Source organism: Colletotrichum aenigma (genome assembly GCF_013390185.1).
Source record: "Colletotrichum aenigma strain Cg56 chromosome Unknown KSG_Cg56_contig07, whole genome shotgun sequence".
Taxonomy (NCBI): Eukaryota; Fungi; Ascomycota; class Sordariomycetes; order Glomerellales; family Glomerellaceae; genus Colletotrichum; species Colletotrichum aenigma.
Window position 1 is genome coordinate 663462 of NW_023500913.1, and position 19028 is coordinate 682489.

A 19028-nucleotide genomic window follows, 5' to 3' on the forward strand; every position below is an offset into this window, starting at 1 on the left:
TCGACCCTCTATTTCTCTCTTTGCCATCAGAAGAGAGCAACGCGGCCTGGGAAGGCTTGCCAGGCCGTAAGTCCACCATGACTGTGAGACGAACAATTGCACTGCATCAATGCTGATTATCTCGCGTTCAGCCAATGGTCGTGGGTTTACAAATTTGGAGGCCGACTCCGGCTTTGATTTTCCCGACAAGATTGCAGGACTTTCTGTGTTCCATCAACTTCATTGCCTGGTAAGTATGCCTACATCAACGCTCGACGTGTTTCGAAATGGCTGATTTCTACAGGGTGCATTGCGCAAGTTTATGTGGGAAGTTATCTACGACAAGGTGGATACGAAGAAAATGCTGCAACAGTGGCCGGAAAATGTGACTTCACCAACTTATGACCAGGCCATCCATGGTCTTTGGCACATCGCTCACTGCTTCGACTATCTGAGGCAGGCTGTCCAGTGTTCTGGTGACACATCTCTCGAATTTGTTTCTGAAAACACTGGACGTGCTGTGGTAGATGGACTGGACTATCCTCACGAATGCAAGAACTGGGATGAGATCTGGGCTTATGCATCCAAGTATGCTTGATAATCACAACAATTCTACTCGATCATTTTAATGATTTGTGAGATCAACCCACATAAAATACGCTCAGTGGTTCATTTTATATTTTGTTACTCTAGGAAGCATTTGAAGGTACAAGAGATCTATCGGCGTTATGTACTTTATATATTGTTAGATGTCTTCTGGCTTTGACGGAAAAACGTCAGCAAGCCTTTGGGTCCACGCGAGTTATAAGGAAACAGTAAAAGATTATGAAACTCTGTGAATGGCTGGTTTGGGATGAAACCCGCTTTGCCTTTCGATTGACTCCATGATTCACTGATGAACAGAACTTGCATCATAACTACAACATGAATCTTTCGTTTATGCAGTTTGACCGCTTTTACTGGTCGTAACGGTATTTTATCACTAGCATGCAACCTGTTCTTATCACTTTCGTCGAGGAGTCTTGCATCAACTGCCTTATACAAGCAAGAACTTCCAGCCTAACTCTTGTGTGATGTTAATCCAGTCACAGCGTCTGCCATCTTGCCGTTGCTTGCGGCATTCTTGTGCAATCATGATGGCCCTCTCGCAGGTTACAAAGCGCTCCGACCTTGAATATCGACTTTTCGAAATAATAATCAAAGTCGTGATCTTCCACGAAGCAACTCGCCACACAGAGAGGCAACGGTACATGACAGAGCAAGCCCCTACTTGCAAGTATTTTTAGATACTTCACAAGGCGTGGAGTCTCTTTCCGTATGTCTTCCAGAAGAGGTGTTGGTCCTGAGATGATAACGTGCAAATAGATGACCGCAGCTATAGCATAGGCCATGGTGACCTTTTTGAGATCTTGCTCCAGAGGCACAACCCCAGCTGAATCATCACCATCGCTCAAACTTTCCTGTGTTTCTGCATCGGGCATTAGATCCACTTCGATTGCAGCAATGCGTTGTTTCAGGATCTCCAAGATCGCCCCTCCTCGTTCGGCAAGTTCAATGATACTCAACCGTTGGGCACCGACCTCCTCCGCTTTCCAAGTCCGAAGAGCGTGGATTTCGTGGAGAGACTTCGCAACCCAATTTTCACATCCTGAGGTTTCTTTGAGATCAAAAACATTGGAATCCAGGAGAAAAGCGTGGTTTGTACCAAGGGATGGCCCATAGCCGGTGGAGACGAGGCCGGCGATGTCGAACCAGACCATTTGACTTAGCAAAACCTTCGCTGCGGCCATTTGAAACTGACAAAATGTATTTTGCGTCTTTTTGGATGGATTGACGCTCCCCTTTGAACAGACAAGGTTGATGAGTGCATGCATGTATGGTGTTGCCTGCTCCAGGCAGTCCATCCAGTGTGAAGTTTCACCTAGATAAACCTAATCCTGCATGAGTATATGTGCTTGTGAGGTGAAGATGATGGGCCTTCAAACCTCAAGAAATACTGTCTGCATTACACAGGTGCATGCTGAAATGATGTGGGATGCTTTCAATTTCTCATCGAGTAGAGACAAAGATGAAGTTGCGGACGGAAGGGACCTGAGTATGTTCATGGCTTGGAACATGTGGTTTCCGATGTTCTTCTCCTGCCCCAGATCCGGGTTCTCGCTTACGCTGTTGGCTGCTCCACTGAGCAGTATCGTAGCCTTGAGCACATGCTTTGAACTGAACAGCAGGATTTCCAGCCACCGTCGGCAGCCCATGTGGGAAACCTGACGAAAGGGAAAGTGTGCTGAGAGTGTTTCCTCAAGATACTTTGATAAATAGATTCATCGCTTAGCAGGATATCTCCAGGTGCTGAAATTGAACTGCTGTCATCTGTTCCAGATGATGTGCCAAAATAACAAGATGGGGTGTCAGATGGCACAGAGTCGCGGAGTCTGTGAAGAGTTTGTGGTAGAGACTCAGAAGTTTGCATAGGAAGGAAGGTGCCAATCTCCATGTATGCCTCGTAGTCGAGTGTAGATTCTGAACTGTCCCATTCGTAGGCTACACGCAGTAGAGGATCGACAGGAAGAGAACAATGGTCGAGCTCACTCTCATCGGTCGATAAAATCTCTGAGGTGGACATTTCACCTACAACGATGCTCATCTGTTGGGCCATCGTGTTATTCGCCGTCTGCTGCATTGGTGTGCTGGAAAGACTGAATTCATCGTCGAAGACGTCATCCAGGGTAGTCGGGGTTCTTTTCGGAAGGGATTTAGACAAACAAAGTGCCGTACCAGGCTGGGTGACGGGTCTGTCGCAGTTGTCGGACGCGGCATCGGAGCCCCCCTCGATGCCGGTTGCGAGGGCTGTGCTGTACAGGCGGGGTCTCTTTCTCTTGAAGCCGCTACGGGCTATTTCAAGCTTGATGCTCTGTGCTTTTTCTTTCTCGAGTGGTCCTCCATCCATCCAGGGAGGCCGAGGTCCGTACCCGTAGCATGCTATGCTAAGATTTGTGCATATCTGACACACCAGACGTGTCTCGTCACACTTTTTCCTTCTTAGCCGACAAGTCCAGCACCCTTGGGTGCTTCGTGTACCAGTAGACACTATGCAGGTTTTAGCCACACGTCTCTTGGAAAGCAGAGTTTCCTGAATCCCAACATACTGGTTGGCTGCTTTGGGAGTTCTTACTCTTGATGCAGAACAGTCCAGAAAGGTAGTTCAAGGCGTTTGATGAACTGGTCGGGGTTGGCGGGCGCGCGTGGAAATCAACTCTTGGCTAGGGACAGCCGGGCATCCAATGATGGCGCTGTTTGCTAACATGTATCTGAGTTTCATGACCCACAAGAGTAGTTGTGGCTTTGTTTGACAGTCTCGTTGACCAGAGAAGACGATGATCGGTCGTTCGCCCAACCGAGTTAATGGGCGTTCTCAAGAATGAAGGGCAGTCAAGAGACACCCATAAGACAGTCGAATCCAGTCGTGGGATAAATCATAAATATTACAGGTCTGTTCCCCGTGGGGAGTAAATGTGCGAGAACCGTTCCTATTCCCATTGGCTGTTGGTCACGTATCCCATTCACAGTCACTGCGGACAGGGACTTCCCGTCCGCCATGCCCGTATCTCAGATTTGTTGGCATACTGTTACATGCAAAGGCTGTGCCGCCTGCATCTTGCAATCTTTGATGGGCGGACAACCCGGCCATCCTGCATGCAGTGTTGTGTTGGTTGTTTGTTCAGTTCTCAGCCAATTGGACCACATTGTTCGTCAATGACGGCGTCGGTTCGGTCGCTGTTGATTGAAGCCTGCAGCAGTCGCCGGCGCGCCACAGTGGTGCAGCACTTGCGTGGACCGATTGGGTATGAGCGTAGAACCTGGCCCTACCCCTCTCAGATAGACCAATGGTTTAACCGAGGTACAATGTACAGCAAGGTGCAGATATGGAAATCTCCAGCAGGACGCCCCTCACGACCTCCCCGATCGCCCATTGTATATCCAGCTGTAGGCCTGGTAAAGAACGCCTGCTCTCCTCCCTTTTGAGTCCAGCCACATCGAATTTGTGGAGGTTTGCGCCACGCTTTGAATGTGATTTACAGTGGCTGGGCGGGACGGATAACGGGAACTAGTTGACAGACATCCAATCCTCTGATTAATGCAACGAGGGTCGCAGGGTAAGACCGGAGCGTTCCGCGGTACATGTATCCGTAGACTGTTGTTGTGTTGGCGCTACTCGTACGCGTGGGCGGGAAGCTGTCGGGTGCTGGGGCCAGCCCCCAGTTGACCACACTCACCTTCCTTCTCAGTCCTTACCCGGAGCGCTGCGACTGGAGCGGGAGCGGGAGCCAGAGCATAGGGAGCAGGGATTGAGAAGAGTGGCTGTGTGGAACCCAGCCCACATAACAGCGACACGCCAGATTTGCCGCCGTGATGTTGTTTGCGGTTGACACACCAGAAGAATAGCACAGTTCGTGTCTGGTTTTGCGTAGATGATTATCGAATGAGGGCAGACAAAACGTCTCGTTCCCGTTGAATAGCCACGTCGTGGTGGATGGTTTTCTGGCCCTCTCGCGAAACACCATCACGAACTCAACACATATGGACAGCAAAGACGAGACTGAACAGATTCCGCTGGTGGGCGGCGACGACTGCGCCGCCCAGCCAAAACGCAATTATGTCGGGAATCGGAAACACTGACAGCTTCGGCAAACCTTACTATGGCTGTTGGCAATGGAGTTTGCAAACATCTGCCTGTTTTTGGCGGTACCTCGCCTCCTGGACGTCGTCAAGAGGGCATAGATGACTGTGGGCCGCCTATACTCTCCAACACACCCTGTATTACGGTGTATTCTTTTGGCTGAAGCGGAGTTTCCTCGCACATAGATTTCAACCTCCACGATTTCAGCGAAACTTGGGTGTACGTCAATGACGAGACGTATGACCCGGGGGTGATTTCCCAGCAAGATCCATAGGATCAAATCTACTTACGTATGACAAGTCAACCCTTCCACCAGAGGCGAAGCCAGCGAAGCTCACCAACGCAGAATACGGCATCGTATCGATTAGCGACGAGTGGGCCGTAGCTCACGGCTTCCGCCCCTCCGCACCCACTCCGGGGGTGACGGGCGAGATGGTTTATCAGGTGGACGTTTTCCATAACCTGCACTGTTTGGTAAGTCTGCCTAGGCGCCCGCAAAAACATGCAAGGTTTTGGCTCTGGACTGACTACCATTCACTCTGTAGACACGTCTGCGGGAGCGATTCCTTTCCAACGACACGAGCTCATCGGACATGCACTCCCTCCATTGCTTCAATCGACTGCGCCAGTCGCTAATGTGCAACGCTGATCTCATGCTCGGAGTCACGGAAGACTACGAGGACTACGGTATTCTCGAGACACATACCTGCAAAGATTTTGACGCGGTGGTCAGCTGGACTGAGAGAAACAGTTGGAAAGGCTTTCTCCAATGGACGTACGAGAATAATCGTCCAGGCCATAAGGGCAGACATGCAGGAAAGATGGCGAGGCGATACGATGGAAAGTTGGGAGGTTGATCGGCAGGATTATCAAGCTGTCCGTGTGCTTGATTGCTCTAAATAAAAAGCAAGCATTGGGACACATGGGTAACTAGGTTTCTTCCCCATGAGGGTTTCCCTAGTTAGACAAAACAGCCGAGGTACAATATGCAGCAAGGTAGTTAGACAAAACAGCACACATCACTAAGATCACAGCCCAGTCAAAAATCTGAGGTCGCAAATATGAATTGTGACATCTACTGATACACCTTCTCTTATCGACGGACCACCAAATATGTAAGACTGGCCGGCTCGTGCAGCCCGACCTAAGACAGACCTACCTTGCCTACCGAAGGAGGTTAGAAGCTGCAGGATCTGACCTATGTATCAGCATGTCGCACACCAGGCAGCACGCCGAACGCGACGTTGCCGTTGCCCCCGTACAACGCTGATAGTGATCCCCAGGGTCTGAAGCACGCAGGCACACCACACACGCGTCGCTGTCCAACGTCTCTGTTCCAACAACATTTCGACATATTTCCGAACTTCTCGCCGTGAGCTTCCTTTGATTTTGTCTCTAGTGCCTACCGAGCTTTAGCCTCTGCGAAAGAAGTTCTGATGTATACCTATTGATCTCACGAATCATCGACATGGCCTGTCCGAACTTCAGCGACTGGGCGTCCGGGCCGCGAGTCCATACAGGTTGCCGTTCCTTTGACTTCACTCTACGGTTTGAAGATATCATTTTCGCATGCTTGCCATCTGCATTCTTTCTACTGCTTGTCCCACCGAGAGTTGTCCAGCTGCTTCGACAGCCAGTTACGTTCCAGACTCAATCCAGGCTCTTGACCAGCAAGTTGGTATGTCCAGCCGCACAATCGAAAGCCACTGTCAATGTGCCTCGCGGTCAATGTGTCTTTGACTAACTCCCATTTCAAGGTGGCTACGATTACACTTCTTGCCTTTCAGTGGGCCTTCCTGGCTTTGCGCTGCCAGACCTCAGCATTCCAAACTCCTGCGTCCACCGCCGCTGATGTCTTGACTCCCGTCGCCACGCTTGCCGTCTTGCTTCTGTCTGTCCTAAACCATCAAAGATCGCCTCGACCCTCGACCCTCATCAGCCTCTATCTCTCGGCATCCATCATACTTGGAATTGCCCGTGTCCGTACACTGTGGCTTATCTCTGTACGCGGCCCTTTGCCAGCCATCGCCACAGTCGTGTTGGTTTTCACACTGGTGGTGCTCGTGCTAGAATCTATCGAGGCGAAGAAGAGACTTCCCGCGCCCGGTACCCCTCCCGACGGCAAGCATGCAACTCCCGAGCAGAGCAGCGGGTTCTGGTCGAGGACTTGCTTTGCGTGGTTAGCGACGACTTTCTACTTGGGGTATTCCAAAGTCATATCCCTCAGTGACTTACCAGGGCTCGATTCGAATATGGAGAGTCGCGTTCTTCACCAAAGTTTGGCCGTTGCATGGGACAAATGTACGTCTTTTACGCCGGTATGTTCCGAACGAAGTCTACAGCCCCCTTGCTAACCTTATGGCTTTATCAGACGACCACCAAAGTCGCCATAGTCTCCTTAAAGCCTGCTTCAGGGCGTATCTTTTGCCCTTCCTGGCTCCTGTTATTCCCCGGCTCTGCCTGACAGTCTTTACATTCGCGCAACCATTCCTAATAAAATCGACCGTTACTTTTGTGAGTAACGGCAACCCAGACGTTAGCTACGGCAGAGGCCTTATTGGGGCCTGGGCTTTGGTGTACCTGGGCATCGCGATTAGCAACTCGGTTTACCAGTACCATAACCTTCGCTTTACAACTAGGCTTCGGGGAGGGTTAATCGCGCTTGTCTACCAACAAACTGTCCACACAAGAGACGTCGATACTGGAGATATCACGGCAGTAGCCCTGATGGGGAGAGATGTTGAACGTATCTTTGGCTCCATGTCTATGTTTCATACGACGTGGGGTTCGCTACTTGATATTGCTGTTGCGAGCTGGCTTCTAGGATTGCAGCTGTCCCTCGCCTGCCTCGCCTCGATAGTCCTTGTATTAGGTATGTGATGCGCGGCAAATATTGTATGGAGTTCGCTAACCAGACTATCTCGCAGTTTTCATCGCTATAATGTCGAAGATCTCTGTTGCCAGCAGAACAGCTCAGATGCGGTGGATCGAGAAGATCCAAGAACGTCTTCGTGTCACAACGACAGTGCTTGGTGAGATGAAGGCTGTGAAGATGCTCGGGCTTACAGATGTCATGTCGACAATGATTCAGAGACTGCGGACTGACGAGATCAACACCTCAAAGTCTTTTCGGAAGCTGCTTGTGGCCACTCTGTTGCTCTGTAAGTCTCTTGTCTTCGGCGGCAATATAAATGTCTAGTTCCTGACGGACCCCAGCGCTCACCCCTATTAATCTTGCTCCTATTGTTACCTTTGCCGTCTACGTCATTATCTCAGTCTTCTGGAAGAACGAAACTCTTTTACCCGCCCAGGCCTTTGCCTCTATCGCATTGATTGGGCTCTTGACCACGCCCGTTGTCATGTTCATACAGCTACTGCCAATGATTGTACAGTCGTTGGCATGCTTCGACCGCATCCAAGACTTTTGCACCTACGGTCCCCGACCTGCAACTCTCGATAGCCAGAGTATCACCTTCACCTCGCCATCTCCAACCGATATTCATCTCGTTCCATTGACAAACGAAGGCGACAGCAAGTTTGCGGACTCACAACAGCGGTTTTCCGTCTCCTTCAAAGGGGATAGCTTTGGATGGAAGAAGGATCAGGCTGTGCTTCACGACCTTACCGTTGACATCCCTCGAAACGCGGTGACTGTTGTTATCGGTCCCGTGGGAAGCGGCAAGTCATCCTTCCTTCGCGCAATACTGGGCGAGTTGATACCCATGTCTCCTCTTATTGTCGGTCCAGCCGTTGGAAACCCTCCTGGCAAAGGTGGCGTGGCATATTGCTCACAGAGCCCGTGGCTTGAGAACGGAACGGTTCGGCAAAACATACTCGGCGTCTCACTCTACGACCCGAAGTGGTACGATGCTGTTATCTCAGCCTGCGGTCTCGAAATCGATTTACAAGCATTGCAGAAGGGAGACTACACACTCGTTGGTAGCAACGGTGTCAATCTAAGCGGCGGCCAGAAGCAACGCATCGTAAGTGGCCGAAAATGTTTCTTGAACGTTGAACTTACATTAACATCCCATCTTTGTCTCCCTTAAGGCTCTTGCTCGAGCTGTCTACTCGAGGCAGAAGATCGTTGTCCTTGACGATGTTTTCAGTGGCATGGATGCCCACACGGCTAAGCATGTATCGACCTGTCTGCTTGGCACTGATGGTCTCCTGCGAAGGCAACGCGCAGCGATCGTCATCGCAACGCATAGTCGTGAGTTTTGGCTTCACATTGTGACATCGAAATGGGCTTGCTGATGAGAATGCAGATGAACTAATGGCCCTCGCCGACATCATCATCAGCCTCGATGATGGCAGGATTCAAGAACTCGGCAACCCCGCAGTTCTCGTGCGAGGTCAAGGCTATACGAGCAAGCTAGGGCTGAAGTTGTCATCTGAAAGTGTGGATGCACAGGAGTCTGATGATTTTGTGACTCCCATTGAGCAGACAGCCACGCCAACTAACGAGAACGAGAACCACCAAGAACAAAGGCCTCATACCGATATCCGACGCAAGAATGGGGAGAAGGCAGTTTACACATACTACTTGAAGAATGCCGGCTGGAAGGCAGTGACCCTCTACTCAGTTTCAGTCGTCATGTGGATCTTCTTCTCAGAGTTCTCTAGTAAGCCGAACCCTTTCGCACTGCAATATAGGGGGAAATTGGCAACTGCCGCTAACAATTGCATGTGACAACTAGCCGTTTGGGTCAAGTGGTGGTCGGAAGCCAATTCCGCCAAGGCTAACACGAGTGTGGGGTATTATTTGGGCATGTACGCCGTATTTGGCGTCCTTGGCACTCTGGGAGCTTCTTTGGCTGCCTGGTTTGCATTCCTTGACATCATCACCAATACGGCTCTCAAGCTGCACTCGGACCTTCTCAAGACTACCATGGCGTGAGTTCATTTGTACCACATCATATTGTACGCGGGACAGTACTAATCGTATACCTCTCGCGGGACAGAGCATCCTTCCGTTTTCTGACCACAACCGATAATGGCGAGATTCTCAATAGGTAAGTCACATTAGTTGATTTTTTATCGCAACGAGGTGCTAAACTGTGGCCGTTCATAGGTTCAGTGAAGACATGCAGCTTCTGGATATGGACCTGCCGTCCAACCTGGTGAATTACACTTCCAGTGAGTATTTCATCCACATGAATATGCGATGTTGCTCACGACTTTTCGCAGCGGCCATATCCGTCTTGGCTAAGCTCGTTATTCTCGCCGTCTTCTCCCAATTTCTCGGCATTGCCCTCCCTTTCATCGTCACCGTCGTCTATTTTCTGCAACGCTTCTACCTTCAGACGTCTCGCCAGATTCGTCTTCTGGGGATCGAAGCCAAGGCGCCCCTCTACACCTGCTTCTCTGAATCCGTAGCTGGAAGTGTGACTATTCGTGCTTTTGGGTGGCAAACCCAGTACCAGGAACGTAACTATCGCCGCATTGACTTGTCCCAGAAACCAAGCTATGTTCAAAGCTGTATTCAAGCGTGGCTTACGGTTGTTCTTAACCTAGTTGTGGCTGTGCTTGCTATCGTCCTCGTGGGTGTAGTCGTCACTTGGTATGATAAATTTAGTGCTGGAAGCGTTGGTGTCAGTCTTGTTATGGTTATTGGATTCAGTGAGGTATTAGCACGCCTGATCCAGAGTTGGACCAAGCTTGAGTCTAGTGTGGGGGCTGTTGCAAGAGTTAGACGGTTCGTAGCAGAGACCGAAACGGAACACAGTGCTGGCAAGGGACGGTTATCTCGGGACTGGCCCCATAGCGGGGCTGTCAACTTCTCCAACGTTGTGGCGTCTTATGGGTGAGTGTTCAAGTGTCTTCCCCATCTCTTTCGGTCTCGGAACTAACGTTACGCCAGTCCTGACGCCGAAACCATACTCAAGGGGGTATCGCTTTCGGCGAAGGCCGGGGAACACGTTGCCATCTGTGGTCGCTCAGGCAGCGGCAAGACGTCGCTTATCCTCAGCCTACTACAGATGACAGATGTAAGAGAAGGCAAGATTGAGATTGATGGCGTCGACCTATCGACTCTCGTGCCATCGGAGCTTCGTTCTTGCATCAACGTTGTTTCCCAAGATCCTTTTCTCATGCCGGGAACAATCCGATTCAACGTTGATCCGCTGAGCGCCGTTTCCGACGACGACGACGACGACGACGACGACGACGCAAGGATCATCCAAGCTCTCGACAGAGTTGGCCTTTCGAGACGTGTTCACGAGCAAGGCGGCCTGAACGTAGAGATGGACGATAAAGCTTGGTCGGCCGGTCAGAAGCAGCTCCTCTGCATGGCTAGGGCTATCCTTCGGCAGTGCAAAGTTTTAATTCTGGACGAGGCCATGAGCAGGTAAGCATTCGTGAAATGCTTGTCCTCAGTATGAAGTTCACGCTGATATTATCGTTACCCAGTGTTGATAGCGAGACCGAGGCGGTTATGCAGGATGTTGTTGACAATGAGTTCCGTGACTGCACTGTTTTGGCTGTTATGCACAGGCTCAAGCACGTCTCCCGATACGACGCAGTGGTCCTTCTTGGTGACGGCGAAGTCTTGGAGACTGGAGAGCCATCTTCACTGATTGCGGGAGATGGTCCGTTTGCTGAGCTTTACAGAATGAACTCGAACTGACCACGTCATTCGATGCGCGATCAAATACGCATTAGTCAGATGGTTCGCTCTTTTCTACAGTTCATTTCCTTCAAGTGGTCTTGTCCTTATGATATAGGTACAGATCAATCATGTTTTCCAGCCGCTCTGCGCTCTGCACGAGCGATTTCAATCTTCTGCCACTTTGGCCTTCACTATAAATATAACTTCCCAAATAACTGCTCAGATCGCATGATACATGAAATTGTATTTGTGCATTAGCCGTTCAGGCCAGGGTCATACCGATTGGAATGCCTGCTCAGTGTCTCCGGTGAACCCAAAAAGGACAAATTTGGCTACTTCTCAGACGCCACAGTCGGGGTATTTCACGGAAATCCAAGTGGCTATGATATCGGGTGCAATGTTTCTCCCCGCCAACAACATGTGCTCGCAGTGCTTCGTGTGCTCGTACGCTCCTATGTATCCGTCAATCGCCTTGACCCCGTGTCCGTTTCTGAGTATGATGGCGCGGTGCATCTTCTTCCACATTGCCGTGCAGTGTCGCACGTGATACTCCCAATTGACGTAGAGCCCTGTATACTCGCCCGTCATAATTTGCTCGTGGGTCAGGGGCTCGGTGCGGTTGGGGTCGAGGAACCATTCCAGGTGATTGGCTTCGTCGAATTCGCGCGACAGTTCTGCATCGTAACATTGAGTTGGGAGCCAGCAAAAGGATATGACGTCGAAGTGGCAGCCGTTTTCCCTGGCTTCTTGAGGCGTGTTGCCGCAGGGCTTTATCATAACCTTTGGGCCCCTCTTGTGATGTGTGTAGCTCATGATCGTCCTGCAAATGGCGTGTTCGACAACCCCAGTGAAAGCGAGAAGTACAGTGACAACCGTTGCTAGTAAGGGCAGAGAGAACGCAAACAGGCGCGACGATGGAGAATTCTTGTGATTTGCCGCGGGGACTTCGTCGTGTTCGTCCATGAGCCGTACCATTTGTTCATCGCAAACATCATCTGATGGCAAGCATTGGATAGAGGTGTTGTTGAATGACAATCGTCTAAAGACGAATTGTGATGAGATTGCCTTCCAGTGGTTTTCCATATTGGTAAAATGTTGGCACAAAAGGTTGAATTCTGCAATATGATGTGCTTGACGGCATACAAGGAACTTGACGACAGAAATCATAGGCTCGGCTCAGTGGGCGAGCATGTCTGTCCGGCCCAAATCACACCATGGATTGGTCAATACGATTCGAAATCAAAACCCAACCTCGTTGCGGGGGTATCGGCGGCAAACTGTCAGGTCAGCTTCTGACGCCGCCGCATGTGTGCATGGGCGTGACGCCGGCGACAAGCCGATACTTTTTCGGCGCCACGCCCTTGTCTCTCCAGAATGTTGACGACGTTTGAAAACCAATCGATCGGGTAACCAGCTACCTACTAGACCTGCCTGCTAGTCGTGCCTGTGCAAGGAGTCCGCCATTTGGTTATGTGGTTTCTCGTGAATACCTCACTCGTACCGGGTTTCCCATCAGCGACCTTATGCCAACTCCGGCGGATGACCGAGCTGTAGTGCATGGCATCAACAATGCAAGATTTACACCAATATTTGAAGTCGACTTGCAATGGTCTCATCAAAGCGACATGCGAATCAATAGAGGCCGTTTTATAATAGTGCATGAGGCACCTTTCGAATTGCTCCTTGGGTCCCAAGGCTTTGTTGACGGACTACGGACACATTTGTCCTGTCCGCCTCTTGTCCGACCCAGCAAGAGTAATAGTGAGTGATCGCCTCACTACAAGGGATTGCACTTGAAATACTGATATGTTTCGCGACCTACATATAATTGAATAGGAGGTCAGGAGATCAAAGAAGCTGCAAAAGCCCTCGAAGACTAATGACATCGACGGGAGATAGCAAGGGAATACCTGGAACGGAACAAGTTAGGGACCGTCACCGATGCTACAAATGCATAAAGTAGCGACGGCCTTGAATAGATATGTGTTTATTGCTCGTCAAATTCGCTACGTGAGTCGTAATCGAAGAAGGGTGGCGCCATTTGACAATCCTTTTTGCCGTCTCACGCGCAACATCGGGAATGACCAAACCCGCTTACGGCTATGGAAAGCAAAGCCGACAACGATAGAGACACCTACATTATGCGATGCAACCCTCGGCATCAATTACATGCATTGTCATTGGCACGCGGAACTTCAAAGCCAGATAGCCGGTGGAAGTCCGATCTTGGGGCCAATGACCTACTCACCAAAAGATCCATGCTCATAGGCCGCAAGCCGCTTATTCGTATTCTCCGCTAGTATAGTCGATGTGGTGGCTGTAATAGGACGCACGCAAGTGATAATCCATAGTAAATAAAGATAGAAGTGACTGGAGATGGCAACGGCGATGGCGGACGACGGCGGCAATAAGAACGACGGCCACGACAACAACGATAATGATAGCATGTATACAAGCAACGTAGTAATTTTAGCACAGGAAAATCATGTGGCCTTTAAGCGTTTCCTGAATTAGCTTACACTCTCTAGTTAGTTGGCCAATGTCAGGAGACTGCAGCATCAAGAGTTGCCGTCACAATCGACAACTTCCATTCTGAAGGTGCAACTGTCTCAATTGCGTCATAATCAAGGTTGACAGCTCACCATCTCATCTCCCACAGGCTTGGGCCGTCGCCAAACGAGCACAAAGCGCGGCCCCATGGCGGAATTCCTGACATCCCTCCGCATTCGAAACCCCATCAAAGCCGAAAGCCGACACACGGCTTTGAATAATTTCCCCAAATTCCACAGAAAACGTCCCCAACCCCAGACTCCAGGGTATTCTTAATAAAAGTTCCCCATTTTCAGCAGGGGATGTGTGTAATCAGACCGTCTCTCGTTGGCTCACATGCCCAAGTGCGAAACGAGTGCGGGGGCCGGGGGAGGGAGAAAGCAACCCAGCCCACCGCATCTTCGATGTGAATCTTGGGGTAAGCCAGGCTATCTGCGGTCCCCCGCGGCTCTTTGACTTATCTTTCCCCCGTGACTAGCCGCTTACGTGCCCCGACAGTCCCGAAACAGGAAGGTTGGCGGGCGCGCTGTGATAAGACGAAGTATTCAAGGTCAGCCATGGCTGGGGGCAGACCTTCGGCTTTGAGAACCGCTGAAAGCCGAAGGTAGGGTTCAGATACTTTTTTTGCGGCATGGCGTTGGGACGATGTCAGATTATCGGCACGGACGGGAAAGACGGGATTGGAGTTTTTGGTTTTAAGAGCTCATGGCCCACGGGCGTTATCTTCGGGCAGTTTGGGATTGGCCTCGTGATTTTTCTTTTCTTTCTGCCAGTGTCTGTCGGGAAGTGAGGGTTGAGGATTGATTTCGGATATCATCATACAAAAGTGACCATGGCGCCAGAGACAAATCATATCTGGCTCTGGCTAGGCGTCGCCGCCGTTGGATGCGTGCTCTATGTGAGAATCATCGAAAACAGATGCTGCATGAAGATGTAACTCGAGCTGACAGAAGGGAAGGTCGCCGGCATCGTCGCCTACCGTATCTTTTTCCACCCCTTGGCGAAATACCCAGGTCCGTTTATCGCAAAGATCACAGATGGCTACCAGCTCTACCATGCATGGAAGGGTGACCGCCATCTCGACTTTCACAAGCTTCACAGCAAATATGGTGCGTACTTACCCTTTCCCAATGCACCCAGACCTTACCAAGGCCACCGAGGAATCACAGGACGAAGACTGATCGTCAATGTAGGCAAAATCGTGCGCTTCGGACCCAACTCCGTCTCTTTCAACTCCGCGACATCCCTCAAGGAGATCTACGGCTTCCGCTCCAATGTCCGCAAAGCCGAATTCTACAACGCCTTCGTCCACCCGGCCGCGAACACACACAACACGCGCGACAAGGAGGTCCACGCCCGCAAGCGCCGCGTCCTCGCCCATGCCTTCTCAGACAGCGCCATGAAGGAGATGGAGCGCTACATCCTCGGCAACGTCCGCTCCTTCACCACCGAGATCGGCCGCGGAGGCTCTCCCGACGGCAAGGGCTGGTCTTCCACTAAGAACATGGCTGACTGGTGTAACTACCTCGCCATGGATATCCTCGGTGATCTGTCGTTCGGCAAGGCGTTCCACATGCTCGAGGCTCCGGATAACAGGTTCGCGTTGGATCTGGTTGCGGCTGCGACCAAGAGGCATCTTATCTGCGGCACGATGCCGATCGTCGACAAGCTCAAGCTCGACAAGTTTCTCTTTCCGACGATCGCGGCCGGTCGCGCAAGATACATGGCGTACAGCAAGGGACAGCTGACGGAGAGAACGAAGCTGGGCGAGGATACCGACCGCAGAGACTTCTTCTACTACCTCCTCAAGGCGCGTGACCCCGAGACTGGCCAGGGATTCTCGACTCCTGAGCTTTGGGGAGAGTCAAACCTGCTGTGAGTATTCTTACCAAATGTCTGAATCAGAGTTCATACTGACGAAAACAGCATCATCGCCGGTTCCGACACCACATCAACCGCCATGGCCGCCACAATCTTCTACCTCGTCCGCAACGCCGACGCCCTGCAGAAGGCCACCGAGGAAGTCCGCAGCAAATTCACCGACGTCGAGGAGATCCGCCAAGGCGCCACTCTCAACTCCTGCACCTACCTCCGCGCCTGCATCGACGAAGCGATGCGTCTGTCCCCCTCCGTCGGCGGCCTTCTTCCCCGCGAGGTTCTCGCCGGCGGCATGACCATCGACGGAGCCCACATCCCCGCCGGCACCGTCGTCGGAACGCCGCACTACACCATCCACCACAACGAAGACTACTACCCCTCGGCCTACTCGTACATCCCGGAGCGCTGGATGTTCGGCGCGACGAACCCGGTCAGCGGGCGGCAGACGACGGAGGAGGACGCGGCGAGAGCGCAGAGCGCGTTCTGTCCGTTTTCGATCGGCGCGAGAGGGTGTATCGGCAAGGGACTCGCGTACGCTGAGATGTCCACCACGATCGCGCGCACGTTGTTCCTGTACGACATGCGCAAGGCGGTCGGCGTCGTCGATCCGGCCGAGGGACGGGCGGATCTGGAGGAGGGAAGGAGGAGGGTTTCGGAGTTCCAGCTATTCGACACGTTTACGAGTATGAAGGATGGTCCGTTGGTGGAATTCCGGGCGAGGGCTTAGGGTGAGGTGCCAAGCTCATGATGTCTTGTTTGGTGTTCTTGGAAGAGCCTGAATGTTTCCATCATGGCCCCAGGTTGGCAAATATGGCCGGACTTTGTTGTGGATTTCAATTGAGCATTGGGAGTAGCGTGTATGACTTGCATGAAGCCTTTCGTCATCGAAGGACGATGAATGAGTCTTGCTCTTTCTTGGTTAGCACATGTCAGCGCATCAGAAGATAAAAAATGAATGAACGAAAAAGATTGAACCATAACCCATCATGAGGGGCAAGTGGGGATGGTCCTCGTGAGCTCTTGTCCGTCCGAACTTGCGCACCATTCAGAAGCTTCTGTCAGCTTTTCTCCAACTGCCATATCCGGCTCTTGATCGGCAAACGGGGAGCTCCCTGTCAGGTACAGCCCCCATGCTCACCCGTCATGCCGTCCGAACCTTGTGTGTGTTTTCTTCAAGCTCAAGCTCTCCTCTCTCTGATTCGTGCGTCACAAACGCGGGGATCACGGAGCCGATGAACTACGAACTACCACCGCCCGGGTTCCACACCGCTGCAACCTCACCACCACATCTTGTGATCGCGCACCGGAGCCGATTTGGGGAGCTTTGGCCGTTTCTGCGGGGATTCGCTGAAGGTGTGGGGGAATGGTGCTGGGTTCCTTGGTCGGCAGATTCGACAAGCAATGCGGGGGCGGGACGAACGGCGGTCGATCCAAGAGCTGGCGCACCCTTGTCGTCGCTGGACTGCCGTCGTCTGATTTCGGGTCGTTATCCGGAGGGAGATTGAGTCTGGGGGTTGCGCGGCCTCGGCTGCCCTCGTGTTCTCGGGCGAAAGCAACCCCCGAGCCCAATCGCCTGAGGGTCGCCCGAGAGATGCCCCGCTGCGGCCATGGTTGAGTGCTAGTCATGAACATTGGCGCGTACCATTTCAGGGAATAGTCTGGAGGGGGTGAAGTTTTGCCAATGCTCGTGATGTCAGTGTTGATGTCTTAGGTCTTGGGGGAAGATGCAGGTCCCGTTCTCGGTCCGTGAGGGGAAGTTGGATGGCTGGTGGTCGTATGCAATGCGAAGTGATATAAGAGCCGGAGAGGGTCGCGGAATGATACCATAGCTCCTGTCTGTCGCGACAACCTCCCGGACGCGTCGTTCTTCAGTCCTAGGCTCCTCACAATGAAGTTCCTCAGCACCCTTGTCGGGTTCGCCGGCCTATGCGCCGCTCTCCCCCACAACACCAGGCAGAGCTGGCCCAATGGCCCTCTTGTGGCTAACGGAGGCGAGGCCGTTGATGCCTCTGGCAACCGCGTTGTCTTCGCTGGCACCAACTGGCCTGGCCACGGCGAGGTCATGGTCCCCGAGGGTCTGCAGTTCCTCTCCGTCGAGGGCGTTGTCTCCAAGATCAAGAGCATTGGCATGAACGCCATTCGCCTGACGTACGCCATTGAGCTTGTCGACCAGATTTACGCCAACGATGGCAAGGATATCGACCTGAAGACCGCCTTCGTCAACGGTCTCGGTGAGACAAACGGCACTGCCGTTCTGGCCCAGGTTTTGGCCAAGAACCCTTCCTTCACGGAGGCGACCACCCGTCTCGAGGTTGGTGTACCTGAAGATCGTCAGATTCTGTCATGCTAACTTGCAAAAAAAGGTCTACGACGCTATTGCTGCCGAATGCGAGAAGCAGCAAGTCTACATCCTCCTCGATAACCACATGTCCAAGGGCAAGTGGTGTTGCTCCGGTGACGATGGAAACACCTGGTGGGGTGACACCGAGTTCAATGCGACGAACTGGGTCCGCGGACTGACCTACATGGCCAACCACGTAAGTCAATGACCACCATCTTCAATCTTCACAGACCGCTAACATATCACAGGGAAAATCCTGGCCCGCCTTCGTCGCCATGTCCCTCCGCAACGAGCTCCGCCAAGCCACCAACAACCCCGACCTCGTCTCCGCCTCCTACCACTGGCAAGACTGGTACAAGTACATCCAGCAGGGCACCAACGCCATCAACGGCGCGAACCCCGACGTGCTCATCTACCTTTCCGGTCTCAACTACGACACCACCGTCGCGCCCGTCTTCGAGGGCACCGCGCTCGAGCCCGGCACCGAGACCTTCAGCCTCGCCGACTTTGAGGGCTACGCCAACAAGCTGGTGCTCGAGATCCACAACTACGAGGGCTCCATCGGTAGCTGCGACTCGCTCAAGTACAACCTGTACCACAAGGGCTTCCAGGCGGCGAACGCGAGCGACCCCGAGACGGTCAATGTGTTCCCTGTCGCGCTGACGGAGTTTGGTTTCAACATGAACGATAACACGTACCAGAATGTGTACTCTACCTGTCTGTCGGAGTATCTGCCCGAGTACAAGGCTAGTTGGTTCATTTGGGTGCTGGTTGGAAGCTACTACACCCGCCAGGGCACGCAGAACTTTGACGAGAGCTGGGGATTGCTGAAGGCTGACTGGTCGGACTGGAGGAACCAGGATTATGTTGACCAGCAGCTGGCGCCCATGGTCGCTGCCTCTTTGGCATAACCGTATGGTTTTGTACATAGTCCTAAGTATTGATGATGAAACTCACAAATCTGTTTACGCCTTTGCTGGCAGAACTCCGGC

General features: G+C 52.1%; 4 protein-coding genes across 4 annotated transcripts; 3 read left to right on the forward strand and 1 right to left on the reverse strand.

Moving 5' to 3' along the window:
* Positions 1-4676: 4676 nt before the first annotated feature.
* Positions 4677-11285, forward strand: atnG-0 (ABC transporter atnG; the record flags this gene model as incomplete). The annotated part of the gene is made up of 16 exons (XM_037325685.1): positions 4677-4764; positions 4843-4907; positions 4958-5131; positions 5203-5385; positions 6415-6958; positions 7029-7529; positions 7585-7818; positions 7874-8640; positions 8708-8870; positions 8926-9282; positions 9358-9553; positions 9622-9672; positions 9732-9796; positions 9848-10463; positions 10521-11006; positions 11069-11285. 16 exons carry the CDS (start codon positions 4677-4679, stop codon positions 11283-11285), a joined length of 4707 nt encoding a protein of 1568 aa, XP_037175628.1.
* A 321-nt stretch (positions 11286-11606) lies between these two features.
* CGCA056_v010439 (uncharacterized protein) lies at positions 11607-12044 on the reverse strand (the record flags this gene model as incomplete). Its single annotated transcript, XM_037325686.1, has 1 exon — positions 11607-12044. The coding sequence occupies one exon, from the start codon at positions 12042-12044 to the stop codon at positions 11607-11609; it is 438 nt and encodes a 145-aa protein (XP_037174944.1).
* A 2605-nt stretch (positions 12045-14649) lies between these two features.
* Positions 14650-16422, forward strand: AKT7 (Cytochrome P450 monooxygenase AKT7; the record flags this gene model as incomplete). The annotated part of the gene is made up of 4 exons (XM_037325687.1): positions 14650-14715; positions 14776-14926; positions 15011-15692; positions 15744-16422. 4 exons carry the CDS (start codon positions 14650-14652, stop codon positions 16420-16422), a joined length of 1578 nt encoding a protein of 525 aa, XP_037175149.1.
* Positions 16423-17583: 1161 nt separating this feature from the next.
* On the forward strand, positions 17584-18947 carry GH5FP-0 (Glycosyl hydrolase 5 family protein; the record flags this gene model as incomplete). Its single annotated transcript, XM_037325688.1, has 3 exons — positions 17584-18006; positions 18059-18232; positions 18285-18947. 3 exons carry the CDS (start codon positions 17584-17586, stop codon positions 18945-18947), a joined length of 1260 nt encoding a protein of 419 aa, XP_037176031.1.
* Between the last annotated feature and the right edge of the window lie 81 nt (positions 18948-19028).